This window comes from Siniperca chuatsi, linkage group LG23 (genome assembly GCF_020085105.1).
Source record: "Siniperca chuatsi isolate FFG_IHB_CAS linkage group LG23, ASM2008510v1, whole genome shotgun sequence".
NCBI lineage: Eukaryota > Metazoa > Chordata > Actinopteri > Centrarchiformes > Sinipercidae > Siniperca > Siniperca chuatsi.
The window spans coordinates 1488167-1500000 of NC_058064.1; the positions used below are offsets into that span (position 1 = coordinate 1488167).

The window sequence follows — 11834 nt, forward strand, 5'->3', positions numbered from 1 at the left end:
TTTATTCTATAACACAGAGTTTATGTTAAGTTCAACATTTGCAAAATGTGCAGCAGCTGATCGACCAAACATCAGACATCTGAGTTTAGTTCAACTTGAAGTTCATACAGTTGAATTTTACAAAAATCAGAAAATGTCTCAAGTTTTCAGAAGCTGAAATGTTTTGACAAGTAGAAAAAGCGAATGAAAGGTAACCAGGAAGTGTCTGATAAACAACGGGATATTAAGTGATTCATTCTAATATCGTCTCCATATCTTTGTGTGTTACCAGGTGATAATAATCCAGCCGCAGGCCCCCAGCAGCACTGAGGGCTCCCCGGGGGCCCAGGCTGACCTCCCGTCACAGGAGGCCCCACCCGCCCCGAAATCCCCCTCCCAGAAGAAGGACGAGGACCCCGAGGTGAGAAAACATCAAACTACAGCAGACGTTTTCTTACTTAAACCCCGTTATTGTAATATTCTAATAATCTCAGATAATCCAGCAACAGCTGTTTAGTCTTCATCAATATTTCTAAATAAACACTGAATTTAATGATCTGCTTTTAGGAAACAATATGAACGTGTGTGAATTCAGGACAGAGACGATAATTTAACTTTATTTATCACCGACAGCACAAATAAACACCGATGTGCCGTAAATCTGCCAGAATCAGTCACAACAATAAATAACAAAAACGAATGAGTAAAAGCTTTTTTTTTTAGCCTCATTGAGAATAAAAATCTCCTGAGACAGGCAGCAATAAGAGTTACAGATAAACAACACAAGGTCGATTTATATAATCAATAACATTTCTTCTACAGACAGACATGCGTCACTCAAAAGTAACGCTTTCAGTTAAACACATGTAAAGTGGATAAAAGAGTAAATATCTAATAAAACAGAAAAGCTTTTATTTCCTGAACTGGGTCATCAATGACATCATCAACCAATCAAAATGTGGTGATGCTTTATTTTCCAGGTCTGACATTTTCTATTAGTTTCCTGAAAATAACTGATTTAATGCTAATTACAGGAAAAAGTCTGTTTATTATTTATAATAAACAGCAACAATTCAACGAGATTTACTTAAACCCAAGTAAATATTTATTATATTATTCAGCAGATCAGTTTCTTGTGAATCACTTCTCCTCCTCTTCTTCCTCTTACAGAAAATCGCCTTCATGGTCGCCCTCGGCCTCGTCACCACAGAACACCTGGAAGGTGAGTTCACGCACTTCCTGTTCAAGAGATCAGTTTCACCTTCAAATACATTCATTTTGTTTGGTTTTTTTTTTAGAAAAGGCGGTATTGAATTCGCTTCTTCTTGGTTTGTTTATTATGGTTTCTTTGTATGTGACACATTGAGGTCAATGTACAAACGCCGGAATCTCACTGAGGAGTTTCACCGCTCCGTTCTTCATCAGACAAACAGTGAAATGTTTCTTTCTGGATCCTGAAGATGTTTTATAGAAAGTGTGTGTTTGTTTCTCTGAGCAGAAATCCAGACGAAGAGACAGGAGAGGAAGAGACGAAGCACAGCCAACCCAGCCTACAGCGGCCTGTTCGAACCGGAGGTCAGAAAACTACCGTTGCTGTTAGTTATCGTTACATTTCAAGGATTCAAACGAAGTAACAAAGAGCTTCATTCGACGAATTGTTACTTCAGTTGTTTATATTTAGTACATCAGCCCAGATGTTTCTAATCACACTTTTCTTGTCTCGTTTGTTTGCAGCGTAAACGTCTGGCGTCACATTACCTGAACAGCTCGCTCTTCCTGTCAGCACGAGGTAACGCACCTCAACACAAACGCTAACCTGCACCGAACTGATCCGAGTAGCACGAGACTTGAGGAAGAGCTCTAGCTTGCACATTAAACCCTTAAAAGTATTTTGATATCTGCTCTCGGGGCCGACCAGCCAACTGAAGACACATTAATATCTTTATTATCTTTTATTAATCCAAGATGTTTAAACAAACATTATCGTAGAAAAGGTTTCAGTCGTAGTCGTCTGGACACTGTTTTCAGAATCAAGACGTTTCGGCTCCCATCCGGAAGTCATTCTCAATTGTGAAAATGGTCTGAGAACTCAGAAATTTAAGCTACTCTGTGTTACATAAGCCCCGCCCTCAGGAAGGAGTCTACCTGAGTGTCTGTTGATTACCCTGCCTAGTTTCACCTGAAACTGACCTAATAGTTTCCATGATGATCCAGTAATCAGTAATCAGGCCTATTGTTTTCTGGCTGCACCTCCCTCATCACTGTTAAGTACCTGATTAGCATGTGATTGGCTTGACCACGGTGTTAATACACTGTGGTAGACTTTGGGCAGGTTGAATCTCAGACCACCATTTCTGTTCAGAGGGGTTTTCTTTTTTCACAAAAATGGCTTCTTTGACTCCTCTTTCAAACCAACTCTTCTCTCTACTTAGAATCTTCACCTCGCTGTCTTCAAATGTGCGGTTTGTAGCTTTTAGATGCAAATGCACGGCGCTCTGCAATCCTGAGTTAGCGTTTCAGGTGAAACTAGCTAATCAACAGATACTCAGGTAGACTCCTTCCTGAGGGCGGGGCTTATGTAACACAGAGTTCCCGTCCCATTTTTCACAATTGAGAATGACTTCGGATGGGAGCGAAACCTTGATTCTGAAAACAGTGTCCACGACAGAGCACTTTTCTCACGACAGAGCACTCCTGGACGAATGAGGGACGACACCGTCTAAAACAAACATTCTTGATCACATATTTTTAGAATTGACTCATTTCTGCGCTCAGGAAACTTTCAGTTCAGTTTATGAACCTGATAACGTTTTTTTTTGCGTGGTGGTGTTAAGATCACAGAAACTATCTGATAAACTATTAAAAGGAATAGTTCATTGTTTGAGAAAATATGCACCAGTTCCAGCACATAACATCACATTTATGAGTATCTCACCTGCCTCGTCACCGCCGCTGCTTCATGGCTTCACCTCTCACCTGTGTGTCCGTGTGCTGCCACTAACCTCTGCTCTGCTTCCATTTACATGCTAGACTCTGAGGATTTCTGCTGGAAGGTAGGTCACACGGCTGCTGATGTCACGCCTCTGGTGTGTGTGTGTGTGTTCGAACCCCTCGAAGGTCACCAGATGAGAAATCTGAGGGGTTAAAAGACGATTAACAGAAAGAAAAAACATTTAAGCTACACAGAATGAGTTTTTCCATCTTCTGTAGGAACATTTGTATTCAACTGTGGCCCAAATCTTACAAAAATCAGTTTCTATCATTTCACTGCTGCTGATCACCTAATTCAGCTTTTATGTTCCTGTCAAAGTTATTTATCCGTTTACTGAACCTTTTTTTTGTACTTTCAGTTTTGCTTGGAGTTGAACAAAGTTATGGGGATACTTTTTAGTGTTTGAATATTGTTAAAAAGCAGTATTTTGTCTCGTACATGTATCAGTGACTCTGTACTGAGATAAACCGTTGAGTGCGACTTCCTTTTGGTTTGTGTTGTAACAGGAGGACTTGGAGCATGACGACCACTGTGCCGTCTGTAAGGAGGACGGCGAGCTGCAACCCTGCCACAACTGCCCCAGGGCCTTCCACCCCAACTGCCTCCACCCACTGCTCAAAACCCCACCCAGAGGACCCTGGTACTGCCCCAAGTGCCAGAAGAAGGTATGAACTTCAGTGTACTGCTTGGTCCAAAACTAAACTCAGGCAAAGTAAACCGTTAACACACAAGCAGTTCTGCACTGACCTCACAGCTGTTGGACAGAGCCTGTAGACACCAGCAGGGTTTTTAGCCCTGCTGTAGTTACTCTTCAAAGAAACTGTTTTTGGGAAATACACATTTTCTTTCTTTCTGAGAGTTAAATGTTCAGATGGATATCAACCTCATGTCTGTGCGTTAAATACGAAGCTACAGCTTAGCATAAAGACTGGAAACAGGGAGAAACAGCTAGCCTGGCTCCGTCCAAAGGTAATAAAATCCACCTACCAAAAAAACAATTCAGCGTTTTATGGGCGGTTATGTGTTGGAGTAGTTCTTGTCTGGGACTAGTAAACATGTGGACAGAGCCAGGCTAGCTGTTTCCCCATTTCCAGTCTTTGTGCTAAGCTAGGCTAACCGTCATATTCACCGTACAGACATGAGAGTTGCATCAATCTGAACATCCAACTCTCCATCAGAAAGCGAATAAGCGTGTTTCCCAAAAAGTCTGAACTTTTGCTTTAAGTACAGAGCTGGAGTCAGGACGCGGTTAGCCTAGCTTAGCATAAAGACCGGAAGCAGAGGGAAACAGCTAGCCTGGCTCTGTCCAAAGTTCAAAAATACACTTACCAACACCTCTAAAGCAGTCTTATTTACACTCATCCAATGTTTAACATTTATTAGTTTAAATTTATGGCGCACTGCTGAGTCAGCAGCTAACGTCGGTACAGGAAGTACTTTGGCTTTTTGTTGTGCACAATAAAAGTGAGGTGAAAATATGCTTCATATTTAATTTGAAAGCACCTTTAGACTAGCTAACCTGCGTCCTAATACCTAACTGTAATCACAGCTTTAAAACGTTGTGTTAAAATGATCAAAATAGTAAGAAAGTCACAGTTTAGACATTAATTTTTAAGGCTACATTTACAGTTCAGGTTGAAGAAAAACTAGCAAACATCTGAACCGTCCTTTTAAGTTTCAGAGGCAACAACAATAAAACGTGGTGACTAATATACAGTATGAATCGTTTATTGTATATTTTCCTGCTTTAAGTAACTACAATAAACTTGTGTCTGGTCTTCAGGTGCTGAACAAAGAAAACATGTCGTGGCCACAGAACTTTGTTCAGTCCTACGTCACACACAAGACGGGTAAGAACCAGCTGACTTCTTAATGAGATGTGTTATCCTGTTGTTCATACATGTGCTGATGAAGTGTGTGTGTGTGTGTGTGTGTGTGTGAGCAGTGAGGCAGGAGGAGAAGCGACGCCTGCTGAGACGAAACAACGAGCTGAAGAAAGAGTGCGCTCATCTGGAAGAACAAGACGAGAAGCTCAACGATGCGCTCAAAGTAAAAAAAAACAAACAAACACGCGTCTTCGTCCGAGCTGATCCGTTAACGTAAAGCGTCAGTGACAGTCCTGTCGTAGATACCGGCTGCTCCGATTTAGAGTCGGACGTATCGTGGTTTTAAACAATAGTTTGACGCCACTCTCACGTCTGTACAGTAAACATGAAGCTTAGCTTAGCATAAAGGCTGGGAACAGCTAGCCTGGCTCCGTCCAAAGGTGACAAAATCCACCTACGAGCAGCTCTGAAGCGCCCCGATTAACACGACGCACCTCGTTTGTTTAATCTGTACAGCACCCAAAGTGTAAAAATGACATTTTGCAGTTTAACAGGGTTATGTGCTTCATATTTATCAGACAGATATGCGAGTGACATCAGTCTTTTCTAATTCTCCCCACAGTAGCTGAGCGATAGAAAGCAGATAAATACATCTCAACTCTCGACCACCAAGCCAAACTGACCAATCACAGCTCTGGCTGTCTCCACGTGGAGTTACAACAGAGCTCGCACGTGTGCCATCCCTCATCTAACATCGGGGCTACGGCAATATCACATGGAGGCAATCAGAGCTGTGATTGGTCAGAGCGAATACAGCATGAAGCTGATCAGGCGACATACACCAGTCTAGCGTTGTGGTCGTGCTGTCGACACCAGCAGACACGAACTGAAAGTCTGCACACATCTGGCTAGCTAGCATTAGCTGTCCGGCTACATGGCAGGGACAGACTGACCAAAGAGTCCGCACTCCCACCGCGGAGACGATGCAGAACCAGGTCGACAAAGACCGCCACCTGTACACACAGACGTTAACTAATGACGGGACTGTCTGACTGAAAGCAACTGTTTTTACAATAATTAATTATTGTAAAGTTATTGGCCAGCCCCGCTGACTCTGGTGTTTCCTGTGTCTGTGCAGCAGTGTATGGACCTGAGGGAGAGACTGTTGGGGCAGCAGAGAGACACTCAGGCTTCACTTGAACGCCTCAAAGCTCTCATCAGGCTGATCCAACGTGACCAGCTCATCCAGGTCACCATGACGACCACCGCCACCATCACCGCCTCCCTGCTCTCCCAGTCCTGGATCAAACCCGCCGGCCCGGGCCCCTCCGCCACGCCCCTGCAGAAGAGCCACGCCCACAGCCAGGATGACGCCAACAACTAGCCCCACCCCCTCGGTGCTCCGACATTTTACCCGAACGTCGAGGACGGTGATGATTTCTTTTTGTCTGAATAATATCTAACCATCTTTTGTCCGAGAGCTGAAAAAAAAAAAAAACTGAGAAAAGAGAGCCTCTATCCTCCACTCGATTCAAGTATTTTTTAAAACCCAACACCTACAGTGCTTACGAGATTTCTTTTTTTAAGTTGTTTTCTATTTATTAATGTTCTTGGCCTTAATGTATTTATTACAAAAAGTTAGATTACAGTGCTGCCGCGGGAACACGACGGGAGTTCGTGCGCGGTCCGAAAGATATTTCCCTTTTTTAAACACAGGTATAATTCTTGTTCTGCAGATAGTGAGAGAGAACAGTAGAGTTAGTCGTAGTTCAAGAAAACAAAGGATTGATGAAGTGAAAGGACTGTACATTGATATATCTGAGTAGATGTTTGTTCTCATTCTCCTATGAACAATGTTTTTGCCATAATAATTCAGGAAAATGTTTTCATCGTGTATGTAAACGCATACGAGCCTTCAAACAAAAACAGAGAATAACTTTTTTTCAGTATTAATAGAGTCAAAGAAAAAAGTATTTAAGATAAAAACTACAGAAATTAGCATTTCTAGTGGAGATTTTAGTATTTTCATGCTGATGCCTGTTGATAAATGTAAGTTTGGAGTATTCAAGGGGATCACTGTACATATGTTGTATTATTATTATTATCGCAGGTGTTTTTGGTTTTCAAACTTTACTGAAGTCACACATCTGAGCCCGAGGCGAGTCCCTGTACGTTCAGCTGTTTGTTTTCTGGTCGACAGCAACACAAACAAGATTATGACGCAGCAGAAAGAAGGTGAACTGCAATGTTACACTTAATAAAAACAGTTAGAGTCCACTGATATTAAATTTGAAATGCTGGTGGTGTTTCCTCTGTAATGCTTCTAAAAATCAGAGGAAAACGTTAGATTATTTAGTTTTTGACGGACAAATTAACCACAATTTGCTTTCAATGGAGTTTTCTAAAATGAACAGATTTGATTTTAGTTTCTGCATCTTAAAAGAAAAGCGACAGTAAAGTTCGCCGTCGTTCTGCCACAGAAAACAAAGAGTTGGACAGAAAAGGGGCCGAAGTGTTTGTTCGCAGCTGCACTCCGACACGTCGATGTGTGACGCATCCATTCAGTCCCTTTCCCCCTTTAACCAGTATAGAAAATATGCCAAAAACGTTTTTCTTTGTTTTTGTACTGGGATCGCTCATCTATCAATAATGTCTATAGTGCTTTCTTTTCTCCCTGTCTATTTGATATTTTTCGCTTTGGAGCTTTTTTTACTCGTGTTTTATGAACGTTTTAACAGCGACGAGCCTGTTAATCTGACAGATGAACACTGCCTCAAGTACAAATCGTTTCAAATCCAGGGTTTTCGTCTTTGTTGCGTCATTTTTTTAGACACCAGTCAATCAGAAATGGGACAACACTTTTTGACTGTCGCGTGGACCCGGAGGATAAAGATGGCGTCCTCCTGGTCTGACGTCGAACCAGGAGGCCGCCATCGCGTCCTGCTCGGTCCATTTGTCTCGCTAGTCTTCCTGCTGGTCCAGAAAGGTTCAGTTTAAGTGTTCAACACATAGATTTAGTCCATTTTTTATTTAACCTTATCACGCTGTACTCACCACACAGTCGAGGCGCAGCTCTCTGCTACCTGTTGATGCACAAACACGAACAAATGGTTTCAATAATTCAGAGAAAAAATGCCTTTTATCAAAAGAGGGAATCTGAAGGTCTAGCTGAGAAGAGGTGGTTTTATTTAGTTTGGGTCATATCACCTGCGTTCGGTCTCCGAAGTATCCGAGATACTGACGAGAGCCTTAATGTTGGAGAAGCGTCACCTGCACGGCACAAACACGTCTGAAAAACAAACGAAAGGATAAAAAGACGAGCAATATGGCATCAAAACCGTTCCATAACACGATTTTCCCCAAAGAAATAAATATTAAACACTGAAGGCCTCAGCATGCTTCAAATTAAGTAGTTCGTACGACGCGTCTCAACGCCAGGAATCGTACAAATATAACAGCAAACTTTCAGAAAGTGTCCGATCGTCTGTTTACCTTTTTTATTTTCAATCAGCTGTCAAACCCAGTTTGGATTTCTTCGACGTTTGATTATCGATTAATCACTTTGTTAAAATGCCCAAAAGATATTCATAATGAGAAACGCAAATGTTATTCAGACACCGAACAAACCAGCGAATGTTTGCCATTTTTGCTTTAAAAAAAGTTTGCAAAGGTAAAAGACTAAAGTTTTTTAAAATAAATTTGAAGTAGTTTAATTCAGTATTTAATTGGCACACAATAAATTAAAGCAGAGGGAGAAACGATCAAAATAACTCCACTAACGATTATTTTTGTTATTGATTTATCAATAAATCATTTAGCCTGCAGGTCAGAAAAGAATGAAAACTGCCTGAAACAATAAAATAGTTGCTGATGCATTTTCTGATCGACTAATTGATTAGATGTTTGTGTGAAAGATAAAATATTTTGCTCCGACTGGATCATTTTCATGTCGTTAAAACAGAAAATTCTTTGGATGCAAAGAGCTGAAACAGTTCGGCTCGGACACGGCGAAGGCTGAGAAACGCATTTCTGAATCTGAAGTGAAACGAAACCTGCTTGCAGTACGAACTGCTGTCACTCAACACTGAGCCAAATGCACACGTTATGTTTAAAATATATATAAATATATAAATAATGCGCTTTATCAGAATACAGAGCGTCCGGGGAAGGAATCTTTGCTAAGTTGTTCCCTCAAATTATTAATTTCTGTACATTTCCTAACGTCCAGAGCTTCTCTCAGCAGAATTTATATTTCACACAGCAAATGCCATCATCATCATCCATAACCACGGCGACCACGAGACGAGACGCATCATCATCCGGGAGCGTTACCGCCTCCACGAAACATTTTCATACCGTCAAAATAAAAGTGTTCGGTTCTGTCCATTAAATTGGGCCCTTTAACAGCCTGTTGGTTTATCGGCAGCTGTAGTTCAGATTTAACATACAAAACCTGATTTAAATTTAGAGATTTGATGCGTTGTTATAAAACAACCCAACAGTACGTGAAAGTTAAAATTAGACATTAATATATCACCTACAGGTCAATGCATTTGTAAAAACATAATGTAACGCTCTAAACAAGGACTTTCACTTTAAAAACTTTAGTACATTTTTCCACCAACACTTCAGGACTTTTACTGATGATATTTTTACACTGTAGTAAATTCAGTGGCGACACAAATCTATTCAGATCCTGATCACTTACTATTTATTTTGGCATTTCCTGCGTAAAATAGCACCTCTGCCCCCTTAACGTTAAATTGTGTCATGAAAGCGTTTACGTTTAGTCCAGGCAAGGCAAGCTGCCTCCACTTAAAAAAAAACCTGCTTACAGGACACATTTCCAACGTAGAAAACTTTGAAACTCAAGTCTGCAGATGGATTCAAAACAAACAGAGACTGAGCGCACACACACACACACATTACCTTCATCAGCAGAATAAATATTCAGACCCGGTCCAGGCTCCGTACCTGCAAGAGAAACAGCGGATATGCATTAACGTTGTACCTGACTTGCCTTTGTAAAAGAATAAAATCACCACCAGTGTGGAGAAGTTGGGTCTCAGAGAATGTACCATGTGACGCATATCGAGTCCTCACCTGAGCGCTGCGACGAGGCTCCAGGTGCAAAAGAAACAAGATGGAAACCATATCAGCGCTCCGAGCCGCGTCGACCCCCCCACCCCCACCCCCCCCCACCCCCTCCTCTTCATCCGTTTCTAGAAATCTTCTCCGGGAGAAACTGTGCAGTGCTTAAACAGATCTATTTTAATACACGACACAACATTTGAACAAATAAAAAAATAAAAAATAATAAAGTTCGAACATTTTTATATTCTTTTATCAAGGAGCAAAAAAAAGAAACAGAACATTTGGATTTTCTATTGTTTGCCAGTTCTGCATTCTGACTTCTAGCAACGTTCGATGTGTTATTTTGCCACGAGGAGAAGACGAAGACACGTTTAGATGGAAATGTCTGTTGAAGTAGAAGTTTTTTCTTTGTCATTAATAAGGGGACTGTCCAGTGGATAGTGTGTATAGGAAAGTGTTTGTCTTAAATATGCCAATGTAGTTTTTTCTTCTTTATGATGCATTAAAAAGTTGATCGATGGAAGTTGGTAAATGATTAAAGAGTAGTCTCACTTTTTTGTACCAAGTTCTTACGAAAAATGGAATCATGAATAAACAAAATTCAAGAACAAAAGGTTTGATTCAAGTGTCTGTTTTCATGTCAAACACACCTGTTAACACGTTCACACCTGCTCTGCTCCGCTTTCTATTTAATATTAGAGAGAAATACTTAACTACTAAATAAGCAACAATTAAAGAAACAAAAAAAAAAAACAGCTTGAGGTTTTATTTATTAACACTCAAAAGCTAATCCACTTTATCAGATTTTAAATTTAAATCCTGATTGTCGCAGTTAAGTAACAAAAGATGTGTTTGGGTTTCAGTTCAGTGGTTCCCAACCTGGACGGGATCTTTGACGTCTAAAACGCCAATCACATGAAAGCAGATAAGAAATGTCATTAATACGAGGACTGTCCAGCGGATAGTGTGCACGCATAAGATTATTTAACTCTTAACTATCTTAGTATCTATTTTAGTCACAAGAAGCTTTGACTTCACGTTGCTTTTTAACCAACATTTGGTTTAAAATTGGTGTCTTAAGTGTCAGTATAGTTACAATTTTACAACAATCCTGAATTTAAAATGTGTTTCTGTGATCGTTGCATCTCAGTGACGCAAGAAAATACATAAAATAAAACTACTTCATACTGTTATAAACCGTTTATTAAATATTTATATTTTTTGTAAATGCTAAACTACATCATAAAATCTTTTACCATGACGTAGGAAACTTCCTAGAAACCCGAAGGAGAAACTTTATAGATAAAAATGTGTGTTTCTGATTAATCACTTACATTGAAACTCCTAAATTAACGTTTTATAAATCACATTGATGCAAATCTAATAAATCACTTCTGCTCATTGGACACATATTAAATACTGAAAGGAGAGAAATCCATACCAGCTGACAGACCTAAATCACCATGTTGCCCAAAGCTATAATACGTCCTGTGTGTAAAGTTGACATTCTGTCCTGATGGTGGCGCTAGAGAACAGCGTGCACGGTGTCACGGCTCATCCTCTGGGGAGCAGGAATGCTTCAGCGGCAGTCCGACTTTTAGATTTGGATATTTCTTGTGTAGAAACTGAGATTCTGTCCAGATGAGAGGAAACACAAAAGTCTTTCGGAAGATAAACATCCGCAGTCTGGCCGTCAGCCGCACAGGCCGAAAGACAAACCAAGGGAGTACGCTCCCAGAGGATGAGAGACCGCGTGGAGCCGGGTGCTGGTCTGCAGGTTCAGGGTGTTACCTGTGCAGGTGGGCAGCGGGAGCCGAACACGGTGTGGAAATGTTCGACGAGGATCTCGGTGAAGATGTTGATGGGGGTCAGGGCGGTCAGAGAGATCGAACCGTGACGGGGCCAAACCAGGTTCACCCCGAACACACAGGCCAGATTAGACG

The 11834-nt window shown here is 41.0% G+C and overlaps 2 protein-coding genes across 11 annotated transcripts in view; one reads left to right on the forward strand and one right to left on the reverse strand.

The window, feature by feature from the left end:
• phf21b (PHD finger protein 21B) overlaps positions 1–10504 on the forward strand; it is a 105392-nt gene extending 94888 nt beyond the window's left edge. For all 10 annotated transcript variants that reach the window (XM_044186047.1, XM_044186051.1, XM_044186052.1 and 7 more), the window contains 9 exons: positions 272–400; positions 1150–1201; positions 1478–1554; positions 1714–1768; positions 3010–3032; positions 3478–3636; positions 4755–4821; positions 4917–5020; positions 5936–10504. In XM_044186047.1, the coding sequence (XP_044041982.1) occupies positions 272–400; positions 1150–1201; positions 1478–1554; positions 1714–1768; positions 3010–3032; positions 3478–3636; positions 4755–4821; positions 4917–5020; positions 5936–6181 (912 nt within the window). In that variant the 3' untranslated portion in view covers positions 6182–10504. The remainder of the gene's footprint in view (positions 1–271; positions 401–1149; positions 1202–1477; positions 1555–1713; positions 1769–3009; positions 3033–3477; positions 3637–4754; positions 4822–4916; positions 5021–5935) is intronic.
• Positions 10505–11076: 572 nt separating this feature from the next.
• LOC122871223 (rho GTPase-activating protein 8-like) overlaps positions 11077–11834 on the reverse strand; it is a 12364-nt gene continuing 11606 nt past the window's right edge. Inside the window, 1 exon segment of the mRNA XM_044186058.1 lies at positions 11077–11834. This exon segment is cut by the window's right edge and continues 34 nt beyond it. Coding sequence (XP_044041993.1) covers positions 11671–11834 — 164 coding nt within the window. The 3' untranslated portion in view covers positions 11077–11670.